General features: G+C 45.3%; 1 protein-coding gene and 1 non-coding gene across 11 annotated transcripts in view; one reads left to right on the top strand and one right to left on the bottom strand.

Moving 5' to 3' along the window:
• Positions 1–23771, top strand: part of CLASP1 (cytoplasmic linker associated protein 1) — a 264293-nt gene that overhangs the window by 70998 nt on the left and 169524 nt on the right. For all 10 annotated transcript variants that reach the window (XM_039234904.1, XM_039234903.1, XM_039234905.1 and 7 more), the window contains exons 3-6: positions 17351–17429; positions 19156–19259; positions 20096–20187; positions 22469–22544. In XM_039234904.1, the coding sequence (XP_039090835.1) occupies positions 17351–17429; positions 19156–19259; positions 20096–20187; positions 22469–22544 (351 nt within the window). The remainder of the gene's footprint in view (positions 1–17350; positions 17430–19155; positions 19260–20095; positions 20188–22468; positions 22545–23771) is intronic.
• Positions 16672–16797, bottom strand: LOC120233583. The gene has a single exon (XR_005528855.1). It is a non-coding gene; the product is annotated as a U4atac minor spliceosomal RNA (small nuclear RNA).

The following is a 23771-nucleotide window of genomic DNA, read 5'->3' as shown; positions in this document are numbered from 1 at the left end:
ATGTTGCACTGACTGGGCCAGCCAGGCACCCCCAGATTTATTTTTAATGTTTTTCTTTTACAGAATAATGCTGTAGTGACCATTGTTGTATGCACACTGTACTGGTTTGCATACTTGTGTTACCATTTCTGAAACGGATTCCTAGATGAACTTGCTGGGCCAAAGTTTATACATATTAAAAACTTCATAGCTTTCAAGTGTGTGCCAAAATCCTGTGTTGGTTACACTGACCAAGGTTGTGAACAGCTTATTCTGAACACTCCAAACTTATAGGCCATTACTAATCTTTTAAAATATATCTCAACCTAGTAGGTTATACCTGGTGCATCGTTGTGATGTACAGTTCTCTGGATCTAAATGAGACTGAGCAAGTTGGTTTGTTTATTGATGTTTTATAGAATGAAGTGTCCATTTAAAAAAATGAGTTTGTTTTTAAAAATTATTTGTAGGGTTTTTTTTTTTTAATCATGGACATGATCCTTCACTACATATTTTACAGATTTATTTTTATTCGGTTTGTTATTTCTCTTTTATTTCTGGTTTTTCTTATTTTTTTCCTTTAGGAATATGACATTTCTCTTCATATATTTGTGGTTTCTTTATACCCATTTAGTAAAATTTTTATAATTTCTTCACATAGGTCTTAGTGGTTCAGTCCTAATTAATATGTGTTTTTTTTTTGGTGGAATTGTAAATCTGATTTTTTTTCCTTTAAATTTTCTTCCTGGTTCTGATCGATGTAATGAAAAGGCATAGATTTTTCTATATATGCATGAGATTTGGCCAATGTATTTTCTTGTCGTTTCTAATTTTCAGGTCTTTGTCTTGGATTTTCATAATAGGCAGTTATTATTTGCAAGTAATGGTAATAATGCCTTTTATTTATTAATTCTCTTATCTTTTTATCCTTTCTCTTTTCTTAGCATATTGCTAAGGCTGGTCAGAATGCGACTCGGCCTACCCTGTATTCCCACCCTCTCTGACTGTGGCAGTGCCCTGGTGTTGCCAGTCTGCTGTACTGCTACTGCTCTCTCATGGGACACTTCTGACCCGTTGCTGCATGTCCTTACTGGGGAATCTCATCCATAGATACAGTTCATAGACCAGTTATCTGTATATCAGACTTCTCTCCTAGGCTTTGGCTAGCAGACATCTGCCTACAGGATATTTCTATTTTGAGATCCCATAAAGCCCCAAAGCTTAACATGTTAGGCCGTGTTTACTGTGTGTGTGTCTCACTGTGCCAGCTAATTGAAGAAATAGATTGCTTCAGTAATTCTCCCAGGCACCCACAGAAGGGGATATTAGGTATTCCATTTTACAGATACATGCATGGGCTTTGAGATGTTAACTTTCTTGGAGTCCCGTAGCTAGTAAGAGTGGTAGTTGGTGGTGTCATGTTCCAAATCCATTTTGTCTGCCTCTAAAGACTATTCTCCATCTACTGCTTGAACCCTCTCCCCACCCCCCCCACCCCCCACTCAAGTACTGGGTTTCTGAAGATTGAACATTCTGCTGGTTTGTCCTAAGATGTGTAGTTTTCACCTCTCACCAGGTGTGGTCCACACCTTGCCTGCCTTTCATCACAATGACTTTAAGTAAGGCTTTGTCCTTGAGTTTAGACAAAGGATGGCTCTCTGTGTCCTGCAATAGTTTTGCTGATTGCTGCAGCTCAGTGCATTGATTTCTCATAAAGTGTTCTTAAAGCACCCAAGCCACGTTGCAAGCTTTGGTTTGCAAGATCATTCTCATGAACTGCCTGCACAAAGTGTGCCAGAATTTGGCTAGCTCTGAAATTCGTTGTAACTTGGAGTCTGAGGGACTTGGGAATATATTGTTTTCCCTGATCGGCAGTGAGTTGCTTCCTAGGAAGTGAGACCCTGGAGGATGATGTTCTCAACTTTCCAGGCAGGGCGAGGTACAACTTCACAGCTAATGTGGCTTTACCTGTAAGCAGGCTTCCTGGTGGACTAGGGCAGGCCATCGAGCCAAGTTAGAGCCCCTGTTAAGTTGATGTTTAATTCTGTTCTTTCTTTTTAAAAACTTATTTATTATTTTCTATTTGAGAGTGTGAGAGAGAGAGAGAAAGAGAGAAAGCGAACACAAGCAGGGAGAAGAGAGAGAAATCTAAGCAGGCTCCATGTTCAGTGCAGATCCTGACATGGAGCTCGGTCCCACGACCCTGGGATCATGACCTGAGCCAAAATCAACAGTCAGAGGCTCAACTGATTGAGCCACCCAGGCGCCCCTAATTCTGTTCTTTAAAAACATTGTATTTTCCATATAATTTATAATTTTGCAGTATATCTGCGTGACAGTATTTATTGTTGACACATAGGAGGTATTCTAATAAGGATGTGCAATCAAGAGAGTTTTGGGGTCGCTGCTTTAAGGTATCCGCTGAGACGGGTACCAGTAGACTTTCTTACCTGCATTGAGAACCAGGAAGGAGTCCCTTCCAGCTCCTGCTCTTGAACCTGGGCGAAGGCCCAGCATCCACGGTGAGTTCCACTCAGAAGGGGGTGAACAGGGAACAGAATTCAGACCGTAGGGTCTGTTTTAGTTTTGTTGACAGGGGCCCAGAGAGATTGACAGACTTACAGTCACTTGGTGGCACAACTAGAGAGCAGGTCCCTGACCTAGTGCAGGACATGTTACAGGGGATCACCACTTTCCTGATGCCTCAGTTGTAATCGTTTCTACTTAATTATGTTTTGGCTTCACTTTTTACCATAAAGAAGTTTAAAAGGAGCAAGTGATGTCAAATTATTTGTCCATTTTCTTTAAAAAATTTAAAAAAAATGTTTATTCATTTTTGAGAGGGGAGAGAGACCGAGTGCGAGTGGGGGATGGGCAGAGAGAGGGAGACACAGAATCTGAAGGAGCTCCAGGCTCTGAGCTGTCAGCACAGAGCCCGACATGTGACTTGAACCCACAAACTGTGGGATCATGACCTGAGCCAAAGTCAGACTCTTAACCATCTGAGCCACCCAGGCGCCCCAATTCTTTTTTTTTTTTTTTTTAGTCTTTCAATTTTATTTATTTTGAGAGACAGTGTGGAGGAGGGGCAGAGAGAGAGAATCCCAGGCAGGCTCCATGTTGTCAGCACAGAACCCGATGCAGGGCTTGAGTTCATGAACCATGAGATCGTGACCTGAGCTGAAACCAAAGGTTTCATTGCTTAGTTGACAGAGCCACCCAGACACCCCAATTTGTTTATTTTCAATGTAATTTTGAATTTAGTTATTTATTTAAAAATTTTTAATGTTTATTATTTATTACTGAGAGAGAGTGTGTGCAAGCAGGGGAGGGTTAGGGAGAGAGAGGAGACACAGAATCCAAAGCAGGCTCCAGGCCTTGAGCTATCAGCACAGAGCCTGACGCGGGGCTTGAACTCGTAAACTGTGAGATCATGACCTGAGCCAAAGTCTGATGCTTATTAACCCACTGAGCCGCCCAGGCGCCCCTGTAATTTTGAATTTAGAGGAAAGACAGTTTTCCAAGTGAGAAGTAAGGCATGTCAAATGGGATTCAATGTATTTATTTAACTAAGGAGGTTCTAGAACACAGCAATGAGTAATTAGATAAAAATGCCTTTCTTCACAGAACTTATGTTCTACTTGGGGGAAAGAAGCCCTGGGCATGTTAACGGAGTGAATGAAGTTTCTAGAATACCGGAAAGTGAAAAACACTTTGAAGAGAGATGAAGCAGAGTGGGTTGAGGGACGTACCTAGTACACTACGCCCACAGACACCCACAGTATTGAGTAGGGTGGTCGCAGCTGGCCTGGCCAAGAAGGTGACTGTTCGTCAAAAGAGTGGAATGACATGCTGGGTCGGGCAAGGTGGACATCCTGGGGAAGAGCGTTCCAGAGACAGAGGTTCGGTGCAAAGAGGGAACATCTGAGGAACAGTCTCCTGAAAGCGTGAGATGCAGCAGTGAGCTCGGGGTGGGAATAGGTCAGGCTGTGAGTGCTTGTAGGCCATTGTGAAGACCGGCTCTTACTCAGCATGGGGTGCCATTGGAGGCTTTGGGACAGAGGAGTGACATGGTAGGAGTTACATTTTAAAGGGACCTTCCAATTGTGTGGAGAGAATAGGTGGAGTGAGGACAAGTGTGGAAGCAAGGGGACAAGTAGGAGACGGCGAGAGTGACTTCGTGCCGGTTATTGCATCTAGGGTCGCTCACCGGTGCTCAGTGCACTCCTGACCTAAATAACAGTTTGCACTCTTATCACTGCCTCGTCCAGCCGCTTTCCATCCACCCCAGGCCCCCACATTTGCTGGCGGTCTGGTTGATGCTGACGATGCAGACATGGGGAAGATCTAGAACCTGCCTTGTAGAAGCTTAGCTAGACTCTAGGCGCTCAGCAGTGGCAGTGGGTGTGACAGCTAGGACTGTGTGTGGTGGGCATGCCGGACACAGTTTCTGTCTACGCCTGGGGGACAGAGATGGGCAGGCACTGGGGTTCACGAAAGAGAGAGCAGGCAGTGGAAGGGAGGCAGAATGTTCACGCAGGGTACAGATGGCTTGTTCGGGTAAACCACGGGTGAAACCGTTGAGGTGCGTGAATGCCGTGAGCCCCTCAGAGAGTCCGCGGGAAGCCCCGAGGACTCCTGGTCCGCACGGCTCCAGCCCCACCCCTGGTCTTGCTCCCCTCCTTCCACCAGCAGCATTTCCAGATGGATAAATAACCAGTACCTGTCGTTGGCCAATGCCATCATTTCTTCAGGATCCAGTCGCCGGAAAGATCAGCGTTCCGTCAAGCCCAGTAACTGAGTTTTTAACTTACGTGCCATACAGTTTACCTGTTAGTGTATAACTCAGTTATTTTTAGTAAACTTACGAAGTTGTGCATTTCATCATCACACTGAAATCACCCTTATGCCTGTTTGCAGTCAGGCCCCCCCCCCCCCCCCCAGCTGTAAGCATTTTCTTCCTGTCCCTGTACATTTGCCTTTTCTGGACATTTTATATAAATAGATTCGTACAATATATAGTGTTTTGTGTCTGACTTCTTTTCCTTGGCACCATGTTTTCAGGGTTCATCTGTATTAGAGCATATATCCATATTTTGTTCCTCTTTATTGTGGAGTGGTATTTAACTGTATGGATATACCACATTTTGTTGATCTGTTCACCAGTGGGTGGATATTTGGATGATACCCACTTTCTGGCTGTTAGGAGTAATGCCCACTTCGAAGGGCAGCCAGCGGGCAGATGCTTCTCTGGGAGAAGCACACACATAAGACTAACCAACTTGTCATTACAGTCTCGGTGTTCTTGGTTTGCCCTTTTGTAAGGCTATTGATTAGTGGATATTATTTGAGCCACTTAATAGCTCAGTGACTTTGCCCAGTTGCCTGCTTCCTTGTCTGTAAAGTAGGGGTATTTATAAGTGTGGTATTTGGCTCAAGGTGTTGTGAGGATTAAGTAATATCATGAAGGGAATGTATGCAAGGTAGCAGTGATTGGCCCTGTGCCTCCCCCAACCCCTCTCGGGAAGCCGATGGGAATGTGAAAAGCCGCATGAAGAACTGTCCTGCTTTGAGTATTTAGTACTCATTTTGGAGAGATGCACGTACAGGCCTGGGGCTGGGCCGACTCAGGAGGCTGGAAGGCGTCCTGGACTGGGCTTGCTGGGGAGATGCACGGGAGAGTCGGGGCAGGGGCCATTGCTGTGAGCTGGCTGGGGTGGCCCAGGAGGGAAGCTGGGATCTCGGTTTAATCCCTTAGACAACCATGAATGTTTTGGTGCCTGGTCTCCTGTTTATGAGAAGTATCTGGAAGAGTGAAGTTGCAGGATTAGGGATCTTTGGCTGGATTTGAGCCACATCGTGTTTTCTTTGGGTTCCTCAGTCCCTTAAGATTCGTTCAGTAAGTGGCTAGTGTTTAAAATCTGGAGATGTGGTGCTGGCACGTGCGCGCACACACGTTCTCTCTCACAAAATAAATAAATAAATGTTTTTAAAAAAGCTTAAAAAAAAAGTAAAGAAAAGGGGGGGCGGTGCCTGGGTGGCTTAGTCAGTAGAGCATCTTGATTTCAGCTCTGGTCATGATCTCACAGTTCCTGGGGCTCTCAGTTGGGCTGTCAGCCTACTTGGGGTTCTCTCTCTCCCTCTTTGTCCCTCCCCCGTGCTCTCTCTTTCTCAAAATAAATAAATAAACATTAAAAAAAATAAAAGCTTTTGAATCTGGAGATCTGGCCCCAGTGACCTAACCTCTTATGTGTCATGTGAGCAGAGCCTACAAGGTGGTCCCTTGCCCAGGGTTTTACCCGCTCGTGCGCCACCATCGGGGTAGAGCTGTCTGCCTGGCGCCGTAGCTGTGAGCCTTCTGTGGCTGTTTAAGGTCAGGTAACTTTATGTTTTGAGTGAAAGTTAAAGTTCTGTTTCTCATTCACATGTCTATCTCAGTTGCTCACTAGGTGCGCGTGGCCAGCGGCTGCTGCTGATGGGACAGCACAGACCCAGAACGTTCCTGCGTTCCCTGAAAGTGGCAGTAGACTGGTTTAGATCTGTGATGGTTGCCAACTGCCTCTCTCTGTGTTTGGACCTTGCCTCCTAGCCTCCCTTGGCCTGTTGCTGCTCATGTGTAAAACCAAGTGGTTTGGGGACATGAGGGCCTGAAGTTGCTTTCTTTCTTTTTTTTTTTTTTTTAAGTATTTATTTATTATTGAGACAGAAACACAGCATGAATGGGGGAGGGGCAGAGAGAGAGGGACACACAGAATCCGAAGCAGGCTCCAGGCTCTGAGCTGTCAGCACAGAGCCCGACCTGGGGCTCAGACCCACGAACTGTGAGATCATGACCTGAGCCGAAGTCGGATGCTCAACCGACTGAGCCACCCAGGCGTCCCGTGAAGTTGCTTTCTAACAGTAAAATCCTTATATATAGACAGCGACGGGTAACAAGCCGAGAACTTGGTTAGTCCCATTAATCTATTAGTTCCTGATACTTTAACAGACTTACAGCACATAAGCCTCTGGAGGCCATTCCAGAGGAACACCCAGTGGCACTGTCCTTGGGATGAGTGTCACAGGGACTCCCCCGGTGACTGCTTTGAAGGACAACCCGTTTGGGTGAATAATTCTCCCATTCTGTATGTCAGTACACAAAAATCACTGACTTTATCACACTCCTTTTTGGTATTTGTGTTGTGCTGTTCTTGGAAGTAAAAGTGAGTGCAGCGTAGAGTGCTAATTAATTTCCTGCTTATTTAATAAGGTTGCAGTGTGGAGTCTTTTAAAACAACCAACAGATTTGTAGGCGTCAGCAGCCCGTAGCCCCGCAGGGCACCTAGTGCGTTATGTTAAAAATAGAGCTCGCCTAGCGTACAGTGTGTGTTCTCTTTGACCCAGCAGTTTGTCCTTTCCAGAATTTGTCCTAAGGAGATAACCATACATGTGTGGAATTGAGCGCCCTTCACAGTAGTGTGTGAAGTAATGAACAGTTCTAACCAACCCTGAGTGCTGGCATCGGTTTGGAAGATTGGGTCAGTAATGAGGATACTTGGATACAATAGGGTATCAGGAAGCCACTGAAAATGAGGCTTGATTGATCCTTATCAGTTCATTGGGAAGACTGCCGTGGCATATTGAATGAAAAAACTAACTCTCCCTTTCTCCCCCTCCCTCTCTCTCTCTCTGTCTCTCACCTGTGTATGTAACATTCACATGCACATGTGCCCATGCAGAGATGTCCTGTGGGGACAGTCAGCAAAATGGTAATAGGGTTATTATCGAGTGTTGGGACTTGGGGCAACCCTACTTTCTTCCTCAGACTTCTGGTCCTTTTTCCCCCTAGTAAACTAAGCTTGGTTCATTTTTTATCTTTTAACATGGTGCTCTCATAAAGAAGGGAACAGGCACTTTCTGAGTACCTACTATATTCCAGGCATTTTCTTAAAACTTCACTGTCAGGTACATTCTTTAAGGTATTATTGTGATCTTACTGATAAAGCGTGTGAAGCCTGGAGACAGAGCAGCCCAGCGGGCCACTAGAGGTGGCGAGTAGGTACTGGGTCCCCGATCTTTGTGACATAGGGCTGCGCGCTGTCCTGTCGTGGGCACCATCAGGGCAGCTAGGACGTTTAGAGTGAAGGCTCTCCCGAGAGGGGCTCTTCTATTGCTGGCAGAGAAGTACTGTTTGCTCAAGGTCGTACATAAGCCAGCTCGAGAGACATGAGAAGGACGATAAACATGGGGCTTGGGATTTTGGGATTTTGCTCACAAATCTGAAGATGGTCTTGATGAAGTCAGGAGGCTCGGGTTTGTTTTCCTTCCAGTCCCTGTACCGACTTTTTTTTTTTTTTTAAATTTTTTAATGTTTTATTTATTTCTAAGAGAGAGAGAGAGACAGCATGAGCAGGGGAGGGTCAGAGAGAGAGGGAGTCACAGACTGAAACAGGCTCCAGGCTCTGAGCTGGCAGTCAGCACAGAGCCCGACGCGGGGCTCGAACCCACGAACCGCGAGATCATGACCTAAGCGAAAGTCGGACGCTTAACCGACTAAGCCACCCAGGCGCCCCTCCTGTACCGACTTCTTGACTTTGCGTACATCTTTTGGCCTCTTCGGTCTTTATTTTCCTCACTTGCAGATTCAGGAGAGTATAGTCTGCATCTCATGTTTATGGTGAGATTATTCAGGTTTGCCCAAAAGTGCCTTAAAAACAATAAAGTACAACATGAGTGCAAAATACTTTATTTACCGAAGCCTATCCAGTCTTCTAAAGCTTAAGGGATGCAGGGGTCTTCCTGCGTAGCTTGCTCTGTATGTATTTTTTTGGGGGGAAAAGAATTGAGTATTTTATTCTCCGATCAATGAGTAGATGTCATGTTCTAGAAAGAAAACTGTGCTGGTTTCTATTTTGGTGCTTTTTCCACCGGGGGTTTGGGAAGTAAGGGAGGTAGAGACCAGTCACAGGCCCACAGGTCATGGGGTCCACGGCGCACTGCCACTTTTCCATCTTTTAAACTTAAAAAAAAAAAAAAACCCAAAAAACAAAAAAACCAACTGAGGTATCTGTAGAAAGTGCCTGAAACACAAAGACAGAGCTGTAGGAGTCGCGATGAAACTAACTGCCACTGGGGAACAGAGGTAAGAGCATTGCTAGCATTTCCAAGTAACCACTCTCCTGACTTTTGTGGTCATCACTTTCTTTTCTTTTCTTTAATTTCTTTCTTTTTCTTTTCTTTTCTTTTCTTTTCTTTTCTTTTCTTTTCTTTTCTTTTCTTTTCTTTTCTTTTCATTCTTATCACCTAAATACGCACCTTAAAATTGTAGTTTATGTTTGCCTATTTTTGAACTTCATACAAATGTTTAATTACTTAATGTCTGGCCTTTTCACTTGTTACTACAAGATTTATCTGTACTGTTGAGTGTAGTTGTGATGCATTTTTTTTGTGTCATTCATTGTGTTCTTGGCATGAAGCTATACCCATACATTCTACAGTACATGGGCACATGGATTTATAGTTTTAGGCTATTACAAATAGTGCTGCTTTGAGAAATTTTGTATATTTCACCTGATACGTTTGTGCAGGTATTTCTCTTGGGCATATTCCTAGTGGTGGAATTGCTGCAAATTTTGTAGATAATACCAAGGTGTTTTCTTTCCTTTTTAAATGTTTATTTATTTTGAGAGAGAGAGAGAGTGCACGTGTATGTGAGTGTGAGTGGGCGAGGAACAGAGAAAGAGGGAGAGAGAATCCCAAGCAGGCTCCACATGCAGAGTGGAGTCTGACGCGAAGCTCGATGCCATGACTGTGAGATCATGACCTGAGCTGAAATCAAGAGTTAGAAGCTCAACTGACTGAGCCCCCCAGGCGCCCCCAGAGATGTTTTCTGAAGTGTTGTTTGTACCAGTTTACATTCCAGCCAGCATGTGTAAGAGTCCATATGTTCTTGTCACACGTGGTATTGTTCGTTTTTAATTTTAGCCATTGTGGGGGTATGTATCAGTGTCTCTTGATAATTTTACTTTCCATTTCTCTGATAATTAATGGAGGCCAGACAACTTTTCATATACTTCTGACCATCACTATCTTTTATGAAGTGTCTGTTCAGCTATTTTGCCCATTTTGTTCTGGGTTACCTATTGGTTGGTTTGTAGGAGATCTGTATATGTACAGTATATTCTAGAATCAGACCTGTGGTTGCTTATTTGTTTTGTAAATACCTTCTTTCTTTTTTTTCCAAAAAAAATTTTTTTAATCTTCATTTATTTTTGAGAGACAGAGATAGTGAGCATGAGCGGGGAGGGGCAGAGAGAGAGGGAGACACAGAATCTGAGGCAGGCTCCAGGCTCTGAGCTGTCTGCACAGAGCCCGACACGAGGCTCAAACTCACAGACCATGAGATCATGACGTGAGCCGAAGTCGGATGCTTAACCAACTGAGCCCTCAGCCATCCCCTATAAATACCTTCTTTTAGGTGATTTGCCTTTCACTTTCTTACAGTGTTTGATATGCCAAAGTTCTTAATTTTAATGTGATCCAATTCATCAATCTTTTCCTTTAGGGTTTGAGTTTATTGTACCCTGCTATTTTATTTTCTTATGTCAGTTTCTAAAAGCTTTATGGTTTTGCCTTTCCACATTTATATCTATTACCAGGAATTCATCTTTTTGTATGGTGTGAGGTAGGAGTCAATTTCTTTCTTATTTCCATATATTCAATTGACTCAGGGGCATTTATTTAAAAGAGCAGCCCTGTTCTCACTGCTCTGTAGTACCCATTTTCTCATAAGTTAAGTGCCCATATATGTGTGAGTCTGTTTCTTTTCTCTGTTCTTTTAATATAGTTGTCTCTCCTTGACCTGATAGCACCTTGCCTTGATTATTGCCATTTTATAATAACTCTTGATATCCAGTGGGAGCACATTTTATCACCTCTTGTCTTGCCATTTACATTTCCACATAGATTTTGGAATCAACTTGTGAACTTCTTAAAAAATATATACAGTTGGGATTTTGAGTGAAATTTTACTTAATGTAGATCAACTGAGGAAGACTGAGAATTTCACAGTACTGAATATTCCAACCTATAGTTTATCTTTCCATTTATTTTAGTTCTGTTTTTTTTTTTTTAAATTGTTCCATTACTTTTTGTGTAGATAATTTATTTTGGCTAGATTTATTCTTAGGTGTTTATTTTTATGCAATTAAATATGGAAACCTAATAAAATTCCTTTTTGGCTTGTTGGTACGGAAATGTAGTTGATTCTTTTTATATTGACTTTGGATTATTCAGACTGCTTAGCTAACTTTTTTTTAATTCTTTTATTTATTTCTAGGAGAGAGACAGAGAGCGTGAGCAACCCAGGGGAGGGTCAGAGAGAGAGGGAGTCACAGACTGAAACAGGCTCCAGGCTCCAAGCTGGCAGTCAGCACAGAGCCCGACGCGGGGCTCGAACCCACGAACCGCGAGATCATGACCTAAGCGAAAGTCGGACGCTTAACCGACTAAGCCACCCAGGCACCTCTAACTTTTTAACTTTATAATATACCTGTAGATCTTCTAGAGTTTCTACTTATAGTTATATTTTCTATTAATAGTGGCAGGTTTGCTTCTTTATGAGCTTTATACCTCCAATTTTTTCCCCCCAGTATTTCATCATGAAGTATGCTTGATTTGGCACTTTGGTCAAAATTTGGCTCTGTCTGCCTTTGGCTATTTTGAATAATGCTGCTAGGAACATAGTTGTACAAGTATCTTTTGGAATTCTGCTTTCACTCCTTTTGAGTACGTACCCAGAAGTGGAATTGCTGGATCATATGCTAATTTTGTGCTTAATTATTTGAGGACCCACCATATCATTTTCCACAGTGAATATGCTGTTTCATATTCCTACCAGCACTGTACCAAGAGTTCTAATGTCCCCATGTCCTCACCAGCACATGTTATTTTCTTTATTTTATCATTAAAATGTTTATTATTTACCTTGAGAGAGAGTGAGCAGGGGAGGGGCAGAGAGATGGAGAGAGACAATTCCAAGCAGGTTCCACACTGCCAGCACAGAGCTGGATGCAGGGCTCGAACTCACAAACCATGAGCTCATCCCTGAAGCCGAAATCTAACCAACTGAGCCACCCAGGTGCACCTCTTTGTTTTTTTTGTTTTTGTTTTTTCATTTTTTTAAGCAGACTTTACACCCAGGCTGGAGCCCAGTTGGGGCTTGAACTCAACCCTGAGTTCATGACCTGACATGAAATAGTCGCATGCCTAACCAATTGAGCCACCCAGGCACCCCTCTTTCCTTCCTCCTTTCCTCCCTTCTGTTATAATAGTGATCCAAATGGGTGTCAGCCATGGCTTTTTACCTGCTCTTACTGACCTTCCTTTTTGAACTCCATTTGAACTTCTGTTAGTTCTTTTCTGTCTATTCTTTGTCTCTTACCTATTTTTTTTTTTTTTTTAATATTTCATCCTTTTGCCTTTTCATTGTGGATTTTTTCTGCAGACTTAGTTTTCTGTGTGGTTTTAAACCCATCCATTGAGTACTGAATTTTGGATATTGTATCATTTGGTGCTTTTAAAAGTTGACGTCACTTTTTTTTTTTTTTTAACATAATGGCAGGGTTTCCTTTTAATTTTTTTTTTTTTTTACATTTATTTATTTTTGAGAGACAGAGACAGAGCACAGGTAGGGGAGGGGCAGAGAGAGAAGAGGATACAGAATCTGAAGCAGACTCCAGGCTCTGAGCTGTCAGCACAGAGTCCAACCCGTGACTCAAACTCACAAACTATGAGATCATGACCTGAGCTGAAGTCTGACACTTAACCAACTGAGCCACCCAGGAGCCCTGATGTCACTTCTTAAAATTTGTAATTTCTCTCCCCTAAATTTTAATCATGTGTTTTATCCTCTTGCATATAGTAAGAATTATTATTATTATTATTATTATTATTATTATTCTAAGTAAGCTTTACATCCAGCGTGGGGCTTAAACTCATGACTGAAATCAGGAATCACCTGTTCTACTGACTGAGCCAGCCAGGTGCCCCAGAATTAATATTTTAATATCTAATTATTTTCACAAGCATAGTGTGTCTGTGTTTTTGCTAATTTTCACTTGTAGTTATCATGTGTGCCTGGTTATCGTTGGTTGTATTTTGGACATGGTATTTGAAAATTGTTTAAAGAAGTATATTAAGGGGGGTGCCTCGGTGGCTCAGTTGGTTAAGCGTTCGACTCTTGATTTGCCTCACGTCATGATCTTACAGATCATGAGTTTGAGCCTTGAGTTTCTCTGTCTCCTTTTCTTGCTGCCCCTCCCCAGCTGACATTTTCTCTCCCCCAAATAAACAAACATTTAAAAAAGAAGTGAATTGAGGACTAGATTAGGATGATGTTCTCTCCATCCACAGTGCTTTGTGCTTTCATCTGCCTGGGGCTTTAGGTACCATTAAGCCAAGATCATTTCCATCTGATGTCAAGGATTGATACATTTTTTGGGCTATCCAGATTCTTGGAAGCTAATCTGTGTTACATCTGAAGGCGGTTTTACTTTCAGCTCACTCTCCTAAGATATATCTATTTGGATTTCTAACTCAAGTTGTGGGGGGCTATCCAAGCCACCAGCCGTTGGGCGCTTTAATATCCAATCTTTGTTCTTCTCCTGGACCCACACGGATACTGAGAGTAATTCTCAGTGTCTTTGTTGCATGGCCAAGGGCAGAAGTGGAGCATTTGCTGCCGGCTCTTCCTTCTGGATTTCAGTTTCCTTGTTTCATGACCTGGTAACTTTTCTTTGCCTTCTTAGTTCTTTGATGTTTCCAACCAGATGTTCTTTTGTAATTTAGCTAGCAATTTTGTTTCCAGCATGAGGGTGAGTCTGAGTTACTTAGCAATTATTACCTGCTTTAAAAAAAATTTTTTTTAATATCTTTATTTTATTTTGAGAGACAGAGACAGAGAACGAGCCGGGTGAGGGGCAGAGAGGGAGAAGAAGACACAGAAACCAAAGCAGGCTCCAGGCTCTGAGCTGTCAGCACAGAGCCCAGCGTGAGCTCGAACCCATGGACTGTGAGATCATGACCTGAGCCAAAGTCGGATGCTCAACCAACAACTGAGCCACCCAGGCGCCCCTATTACCTGCTTTTAAAAGCATGTTTTTAAAGTTGTAGGATAAAGGAATTGTTGGACCTTGAGAACTCATCTGTTCTCATTTGTTCAACTAATTCATTACTAGTTAGTAAAGTAACTTGTTTTTTGTTTTTGCTTTTTGTAAAGTAGGGGTTTATCAAGCACCCACCATGTTACCACCATCATGCTATATATATATTATGGAAATTTAGACAAAATACAAGGCATAGTATTCCTTACATGTAAGGAATTTAGTTGTGATATCAAGCATAAACTCAGAAAATTAAATAGAATAGTGAAGGAGGTGCTCAAAGGTAATTAATGCAGAATTAATGGCTTAGTGAAAAAGAAACACATTCAGTTCTGGGCGTGAGCCCAGCCTCCTCCCTGCCTCTGCCCTGTCTCTCCCAGGCCCGCCTTCCCCATGCTGGTCACCGTGCCTTGGTCCAGCCACCGTCACCTCTTCTCTACCGTTACGGCTCTCCAGTGGCTGTCCCATCATCTTCCAGACATGTCTGAAGCCCCTTAGGAGCCGCCTCTCATGCGACTTCCCAGCCCTGACCTTGGTTTAAGCTCTCAGTCCCCATCCTGGCAGCTTTCTCTCTGCATGCACACTTCGTAATGGCAGTGACAGTGAGCCGGGCGGTAATAGCGTGTGCATGCCATCTAGCCCTTACCTTGCACCAGCCACCATTTCAAGCACTTGACACACGAAGCGACCTATGAGGTAGCTGTCACTGTCGTCCCCGTTTTACTGCTAGGAAACAGGCACAGAGAGGCTTCCCAGCTACTAATTGTGATCTTCTAGGCAATGACTTTATTCAAGTGTCCCCTTCTTTGGGAGGGAAATGGAAACATAGGAGCGAGGCCTGAGCTGTGAAGATAAGTTAGTGGGTGGCGATTCCCTTTCTTGCCTACTGGGGCTGTGACTCAGGGTGAGCTAGACAACTATATATGAACCCTGCCGCGTCCTTCCCAAGCCTAGTCGTCGGTTCTGCTGTGAGGTTGCCGGAGACTATGTTCTGTCTGTTTCCCTGGGCCTTAATTGCGTGTGCCACGTGAGCCTCCTGGGGAGTCTGGAGTTCCTCGTCTATCTGGGCTAGACTTTTTGAAATTTACTCTGTAGGATTTAGCTAGGCATGATCTGGTCAAACTTACGAAGTAAACCTCCATCCTGGAAAGGATAAAAGTCTGTGCTCCCTCAATCTCCACAGGTAGCTTAACTGATAAGTGCTCTGATATCTGACAGAATTTTGAATTCATTCAGAACTAAGGTATAATAATCCTAGGCCTCAGTCCTGAATGAGTGATGAAGGGATGTGGTGAGAACTGGAAGTATTTCTGTAATGAATAATGCTCCCAACTCCAACGAGTTAATCAGCCATACTCAGGATTTCATCAGGGAAAAGCCAGTTCTGTTTCATTGATGGGCTGTTTTTGGAACAGTTTTGGATTTACAGGAAAATTACAGGATGGTACAGAGACTTCCCACTCAGTCTCTCTGTTAATATTAACATTATTATGGTAGAGTTATTACAATTAATAAAGCAGTATTGATGCATTCTTATTAACTCAAGTCCATAGTTATTCAGAGTGCCCCACCTGTCCCCCCTACTGTCCTTTGTCTGTTCCAGGTCCCACCCAAGATATCGCACTAGTTAGTTGTCATGTGTCTCCAGACCCCTCTAGGTTAGGGCAGTTCCTCAGACTTCCATGTTGTAGATGACTTTGTCAGTACTGGGCAGGCGTTTTGTAGGATGTCCCTCTATGGGAATTGGATGTTTTCTTTATGATTAAATTGGGCTTATGGGGTTTGAGGATGTAAAGTGGCATTTTAATCACACCATCGCAGCATATATATGTCAACATGATTTGTGACTGTTGTTATTGACCCTGATATTTGGTTGAGGTGATGTTTGTCAGGTTTCTCCCATAATGTACTCTTCGGAAGGAAGTCAGAGTGTGATACCTAATCCTCTTTAGCTCGTAAGTAAAGCCACCATTTTAAAATGTTGTATATACCATTCCATATTTTTTAAAAAACCTGTTCTTTGTATAAAAATTTAGAATTATTTCCTGTGATATCTTCAAGGTGCCAGCCCCTTTCATAGGACAGTTTATGTCCTGAATAATGGGTGGGTTTGAAGCAGTGGATTACAATCTGAATAGAAAAGCCTGCAGTCTTTGCTTGATTATCTTTGCCTTAGCCTTGCTTGGTCTGTAAAATACTGGACTTTACCTTCAGTCTTTAATCATGGTGCAGGAAGTAACACTGCTTCCTACTGAGCAGGGAGGATCATCATTTCTGGTCGTGTATTTAAGCACAAAAGTGGATCTTGTGAATCAAATTTGGGGATTATCTACAGCCCATAAAACGCCGGTAGGTCTGCAAAGCGAGTATTGGGCTCAGTAAACTTTGGTAGTCAAGGACACGAGCGAAAAACTTACAAGAAACAAAAATATCCAGCTGATGTTAGGTCTTCAGCGCCATCTACAGGGTAAGTTTGGCGTTACGGTAAGCGACTTATACTCATTTTCGGGCTGTTTTTGAACTTATAAGTCGTGGAAAAGAGCTTTTTCTTTTTTCCAAAAATTGCACCAAGATAAAGCAAAGCTTTAGTTGATGCGGGTGTGTTGTTTAGGCGTTAGCAGTACTGTCCTCACCACGCGTTCATTGGACAGTAGCGCAACCCCAAGAAAAGGATGGTTGGCGAAAGTTGTGCGTGCGCTGCTAGCAGGAAACGCCAATACCGGGTAGGGTTGGGGTGACTTATCCTCAACCCCCGGCCTCGCAGCCCGGTAGCTAGTGTACCTATATACTGAGCACAGCTTCCGAAGCAAACCACCAACTCCTTGTTTCCTGAGGCTTCTGAAGGTCGCGACGTGGCCGCTTGGTTTTACCCAGAAGGCCGCGCGCCAGATGCGGGTAATTTGCATACGCACGCCTCGTCGGGGCGGGGCTGTAGGGGGCGGGGCAGCGGCTCCGGCTTCCTTGCTGGTCCGCTGGCCCTCTGCATGTAGCCCCGCTGTGGCTTTTTATTTCGTTTCATGTGACCGACTGTTTTCTGTTTAAGCTGTGAACAGCTCTTTGCGTACCAGAGCAGCCCTCTTGATAACCAGTTTATTCTGCCGTCGACATGCGCTCCCCGGCCTCACGGACCGCGTTTGAGCCAGGAATAGGGGGGCATCCCGGGAGCTGGTGGGCGAGAGCGCAGGCCCAGAGGCCGGCAGCTAACGGGTTCCCGCTGTTTTCCTTTGCAGGTGGTTCTTCTCGGCATGGACATCCTGTCTGCGCTGGTCACCCGGCTGCAGGATCGGTTCAAGGCGCAGATTGGCACAGGTGAGCCGTGGGTAGGTGTGGAGCGGGCCCTCGCATTCTCCGTCGTCCAGCCGTCGGCCTTCGCTTAGTCTCCCCAGTGCCTCCACTTAGCCCTTCAGAGCTGGCGCCCCCACCTCCCGCTGCCCTAGGCCCCCGCCCTGGTCTCTCCTTCAGTCTCCCCCTGCTGGCGCTGCACCAGGTCCCGCTTCCCTCCCAAGCTCACCCCGGAACCACTGGCCTCCCCGCACCTGCTGGCAGGCGCACTCTTTCTGGTTTTACCATCTTTTTTTCCGCTGCTGCTTCTGTGTTCGTGTTTGAATACACAGTGTTACTGCCCATTCTTTTCTTTCTTACACAGGTTATCTGTCACTTTTCAGTGCCAAGCGAATCATATTTGCCCCTTTGAAGAGGCATTGTGTTTTCTCACTTCGAGAAGGCCTGCACATCTGATACAGTTGTATCTTTCCAGGTCTTTATCCTTGGTGTTAGCATTTTCACTTGGATTGGAAATGTTGTTACAAGTGTATGTGAAATGACTACTCTTTATTTTTGAGGGAAAACCATATGTCAGCAAAATGAAATAAAAAATAAGCACAGGTTTCGTTTTAGAGATGACACAGTCATTTCTCTCGCAATTCCTGACCGCTGGGATTTTGCGACAGTATAAGCATCAACCTGCTCTGTTTACAAACATTTCCTTAAAGAACTGCTCCCTTTCAGTCACTGCATGTGTATTTGTTATTTTTTGGTAACTTCCTGGTCAGTGTGCTCTTTCGGATGAGGTCAAAAACTCTTTTCCATTTTGGCACTAATCCTCTATCTATCTGTAAATAAAAACCTTCCTTTTATTTATTTATTTATTTATTTTTAAAACTTGTTTTTTTAATGTTTATTTATTTTTGAGAGAGAGAAACAGAGCTTGAGCAGAGGAGGGGCAGAGCGAGAGGGAGATACAGAACCCGAAGCAAGTTCCAGGCTATGAGCTGTCAGCACAGAGCCCGACGAAGGGCTTGACCTCACACACTGCAAGGTCATGACCTGAGCCGAAGTCAGATACTTAACTGACTGAGCCACCCAGGCGCCCCTAAACCTCCCTTACTTTTAGACATTTTATATTTTCATAGCATTCCATTTTCCTCCTAAGTTAGCTGAATTGTTCATGAATATCTCTTGTAAAAGAAAGGTTTATAGACTCTTAGAAGAAGTAAAGTAAGCCGACTTCTGGTAGGTAAATGCTCCTGGGGCACTAGCAGGTGGCCCACACCCGGGCGTGTGGAGGATGGGCTTGACTCCCTCTAATAAACACGCATGATACTATGTAAATTCACAGTGTAGATGAAAGAGAGATGGAGTCTGAAGTACCTGCTCCTTCTACCCTCCGGGAATATGCTGGACCCCCTCTTTTACCCAAATTTCCTTTTGTGTTGACAACTTTCTGCCAGGGTCCTCCACTGATATCCATTTTAATATTTCACCAGCTTAAAAATGCTTTCGGAGCTGCCTGGAGGAGGGTGGGCTAAGGAAGACGAGTATGTCTGCTTTGCAGATTCTCAGACCGGCTCCCGTGGGTTTTAGCGGGCAGAGTAGAACTCTGCGGATTGGTGGTTTTAGATGGACACACAGCATTTAGGCCAGCATTTTGTCTTCCCAGCAATTGAAACACCTGGTTGGTGACTGCAGGACTCCTCCCTCCCCTCCCCGTCCCCCCTAAGGCTTTCATCTGATGAATTTGCATTTTGATTTTCAGTGCTGCCAAGTTTAATAGACAGACTGGGAGATGCTAAGGACTCTGTGCGAGAGCAAGACCAGACTCTGCTGCTGAAGATCATGGATCAAGCTGCTAACCCCCAGGTAGGGGGGGGGGGCGTCTGGCTCCCATGCCACTGGTGACTCCGTGTCAAAAGGATTTCTTTTAAAAGCTGCTGTGTTTCACATGAAAAATTCCATAGCATTTAAGCTGCCTCCCTCCCCTCCCCCCCATACAGGATGTTTAAATAAATAATAAGTAGCAAAGCGTATACTTTGAATAAATCAGTGGACTTAACATGAGTATTGAGTGCTTGGTTGAATCCATTAGATTCTTGAGCTCATGTGTATAACTGACTCGGTTTCTCCAAAAAGAGGAGGTCCTGGTGTCTGGAGGGTCAGGAGGCCTGGCTGGAGCCCTCATTCCTGTCTGGGGCTGTGGGGATGGATGTACAAGGGGATGCAGCCCTGCCTTCCAGGCTTCAGCTGTGTAATGCCCAGCAGGTGGGGTGGGGTGGTGGAGGGGTCAGAAAAAGCCATCCAGGGAAGGTAGAGCCCAGGACGTGTTAAAAGTTGAGCAGATGCGTGGCTTGCGGATACAATGGGGACAGCTGTCCTGGACTAGGAGAGCAGTTAGGAGGATCTTTTGCATGTCACCCAAACCTCTCTTGGCCGTAGTTTCCTCACCCGTGAAATGGGGACGGTCACACTTTTCTTTCGGAGCTTTTGGGATAGTCACGGGCAGTTATATAAAGAGGTGTGTTCGGGAAATCTCTGTGTTGGTGTACAGACATAAGTCACAGTGTTTCTGTGTGCTCTGGACGGGGTGCAGTGGCTCAGTTGGGGCTGCGCTGACCTGGCATCTCCGAGAGGTCCTCTCCTGTTGGCCCTGTAGTAAACGAAGGCTCCTTCTCTCCTCCCCTGCCCTCTGTCACCTGCAGTATGTGTGGGACCGGATGCTGGGGGGCTTCAAGCACAAGAATTTCCGGACTCGGGAAGGCACGTGCCTCTGCCTTGTTGCCACGCTCAGCGCGTAAGTCTGGGTGGGGTCCATGGGTTTCCCCAGCCAAGCATTTTTATTGTTATTTTATCTTTTTTTTTTTAAGTTTGTTCATTTTAAGAGAGAGAGAGAGGAGAGAGAGGGGAGATGAGACAGAGGGAGAGGCCCACGCAGGCTCCGCATTGTCAGTGACCACATGACCATAGCCTGAGCCGGCATCGAGTCGGACGCTTAACTGACTTTGTTGCCCCAGGCGCCTCAGCATTTTTGTTTTTAACTTTGTGTTTTGAGAGTAACTAGATTTCAGGAAGTGGCAGAGAAATAGTCTGGGAAGTCGCACGGGCCCCTGCCCGCGGTCCTTCAGTGTTAACATCTTGCATGTCGGTAGCACAGCGCCAGCACTTGGGAATCAGCGTCGACGCCATGCAGGGGCGCATACAGATGCCTCTGGTCACACACGGGAGTGCTGTGTGCAGATCCGCCCAGTTGTGTCGCACGTTGCTCTGGGGAACCACCCTACCAGCAAGGCCCAGGCCTGCGCAGCACCCCAGGATCCCTCACGCGGTCCACCCCCCAGCAACCACTGACCCGTTCGCCGTCTCTTCGATGGTGTCATTTCGAGAACATTACATACGTGGGACCCTACAGAATGAGAATGTGACCCTTTGAGGTTGACTTCTTTCACTGAGCTTGATTCCTTTGAGGTTGCATATGGGGTGTTTCCCAAACAATAGTTCATTTCTTTTTATTGCTACGTAGAATTCCACAGCACAGACGCATCCACTTGTGCCACCGTTCAGGTGGTGAAGGCTGTTTGAATAGTTTCTGCTTTCTGGCCAGTACAAGTGTAGGTGCTGTGAACGTGTACGTACACGCCCCACCGGCAGTACAAGCCTTCCTTTCTCTAGGGTCGGTGCCTCAGAGGGCCATTGCTGCGTCATGGGGTAGGTTGTTTTAAAGAAGCTGCCAAACTTTTTTAGTTATTTTTATTTATTTGTTTTAATCTTTATTTTTGAGAGAGAGAGACAGAGTGCAAGTGGGGGAGGAACAGAGAGAGAGAGAGAGGGAGACACAGAATCTGAAGCAGGCTCCAGGCTCTGAGCTGTCAGCACAGAGCCCCACACAGGGCTCGAACGCATGAACCGTGACATCACGACCTGAGCCGAAGTCAGATGCCCAACCAATGGAGCGACCCAGGTGCCCCTAGTTTTTTTAGTTTTAAAAGGAACTACCATACTATTTCAGAGTTGTCTGTACCATTTTATATCCCCACCCGCCAGTATATGAATGATTTAGTTTCTTCATATCCTTGTTAGCACCAAATGCCCACACTGTTATTATTTTAGCCATTTTAATAGGTGTGTGGTGCTATCCCATTGTGGCCTTAGTTTGTACTTTCTTAATGACTGTTGATGTGGAATATTTTTTCACGTGCTTATTTGTAGGAGAGGCAAAATTTTTTAAAACAGAAAAGTTACAAGTCTCCCTTTCTGATTATAAAAGTGATACTGTATATGTCAGAAACCATACATCAGGAAGAAAGTAATGATTCGATATATTTCTACCACCTGCACACAATCACTGTTACCCTGTGGTGTATTTTAGTCCTGCCTGTAGAGTTACATTATTTTCAAAAACAAAACTGGGATAACATAATGTCACCTTGTAACACTTTCCCCTCCATACATTAGCCTTTTCAGTACCATTAAATGTGGCCCGAAGTATCTGGAGTTTTTACAAAAGTGTTTCTCAGTTTTGATCACAGTAGTTTCACTTCGGACCCTGTGCCCTAAGGAGGACACAGATTACAGAGAGCTGTACTCCCAGGGCAGTTTGGGACCATGTCTGTGACGGTGAGAAGCGGCAGGGCCTTCAGTGCTGTCCAGCAGGGCATTGCCACTGGGTCCTCTGCGGCCACCGCATCTTCCCGCCCAGTGGCCGGCAGCTAGCGCAGCTGGGGGTTAAGTGAGGACCCTCAGGGGGCTTTTTGAGAACGCGGAGTTGGGGAAATTGGAAGTGCACGACCGAAAAGTGCAGGGCAGTATGCGTGTGGCAGTCAGCGCTGTGGGAGAGAGCCCTGCGTGCCAGGGAGAAGGCCCGCCAGCTGGCAGCCTGAACTCCTTTGAACCCGGTGCAGAGTAGGTCTGTGTCGTGCTCTGGTTTCGGAACCAGGTGGGCGGAAGATGGGGAGATGGGAAGGAGGGAGAGCCTAGGTACGAGGGGACGATAGGACCCCGGGGCGGGTGGGGGCAGGGGGAGTGTTTCTTCCCTTTGTTCTTACCAGCAGTAAATAAAACACTCCTTTTGCTTTCAGCTCCGGAGCACACACTCTAACACTAAGCAAGATCGTGCCACATATATGTAACTTACTTGGAGATCCAAACAGCCAGGTGAGTATATTTTGATGAGAAAGAAGTATATTGGTCACAGACCATTAGGATGCCTTTCGGTGTTCTGTGTGTACCCGATGGGCGGGACTTGATTCAAGTTTGTCACGCTCAGATTATTATTCCCGATAATTAACATCATGCCCGTCAGCATTTATAAGAGATCATGGGTGAGTGTGGGGGCGACTCCGCCTTGTTCACTGTACAGCTGAGGCCTCGCTGCCCTGTGAAGTGATGTCCTCCATGCCAGTCCCCCAGATAATGTGGCTGTAGTTACTCACTCTCCAGCCACAAGGGGGTGGACTCGGGAGAGCGTGGTCAATGCCGATTGAAGTCACACAGGGATTGACCCTTGGGGTAGGGGGTTGATTGGAAAGGGCCCGGAGCAGTGTGTTCTGAGGGGATGGAAAGTGTCCTGTGTTTTGTTTGGGCGGTGACCACGGTGGAGCACGTCACTGGAAATCCCTTGAACCCCAGCGAACTCTGGATGGTACTTTATGTAAATCTTAGATAAATTCAAAATCCAAACACCATAGCACCCTCCTTAGTGCGAGGGAAGGAGAAGAGCCGGGAATCGAGGCTGTCATGGGGCAGGCCCCAGAACTTTCCAAGCCTGGGCTTCAGAAGTGCCGGGTCTCCCAGCAGTCGTTTATTGCCGAGAGTCCTTTTTATCACAGTTAGGGTGCAGAACTCCCCAGAGAAACCTCTTGGTAGGTGGAGGGGCCAGAAACCGCAGCAGCAGTTCACCAAAGACGTACACGCGGTAAGCAGGCCTCGCCTTGTAAGCTGTGACTGGGGTGCTAACATGCCTCCAGCGAGGATGTGCCAACTTGCCCGCACCTCCCCCTACTCGGGCCCCTCACGCTTGTCCTTCTTCCGGCCTTACCTTTCTTACCTACGTGCCCTCTCCCGGCTGCTTCCATTCAGTGCTCAGCCCCTCCTCTGGGTATGTGTGCTGACCACACCCCTCCCCTCCCTTCCTCTTGCCACTCCCTCCTCTGTCCAGCCTTAACTGAAAGTATATGACCCTGGAAGTGGGATTTTTAGATATATATATTTTTTTAATACTTACTTATTTTGAGAGAGAGAGAGAGAGAAGGGTAGGGGCAGAGAGAGAATCCCAAGCAGGCTTCACACCATCAGCACCGAGTCCACTTGGGGAATTGAAATCAGGAACCGCAAGATGGTGACCTGAGCCGAAATCAAGAGTCGGTCACTTAACAGACTTAG

The sequence above is a fragment of the Hyaena hyaena genome, unplaced genomic scaffold (assembly GCF_003009895.1).
Source record: "Hyaena hyaena isolate Hyena2069 unplaced genomic scaffold, ASM300989v1 scaffold_91, whole genome shotgun sequence".
NCBI lineage: Eukaryota > Metazoa > Chordata > Mammalia > Carnivora > Hyaenidae > Hyaena > Hyaena hyaena.
This window is presented reverse-complemented; position numbering and strand designations above follow the sequence as displayed.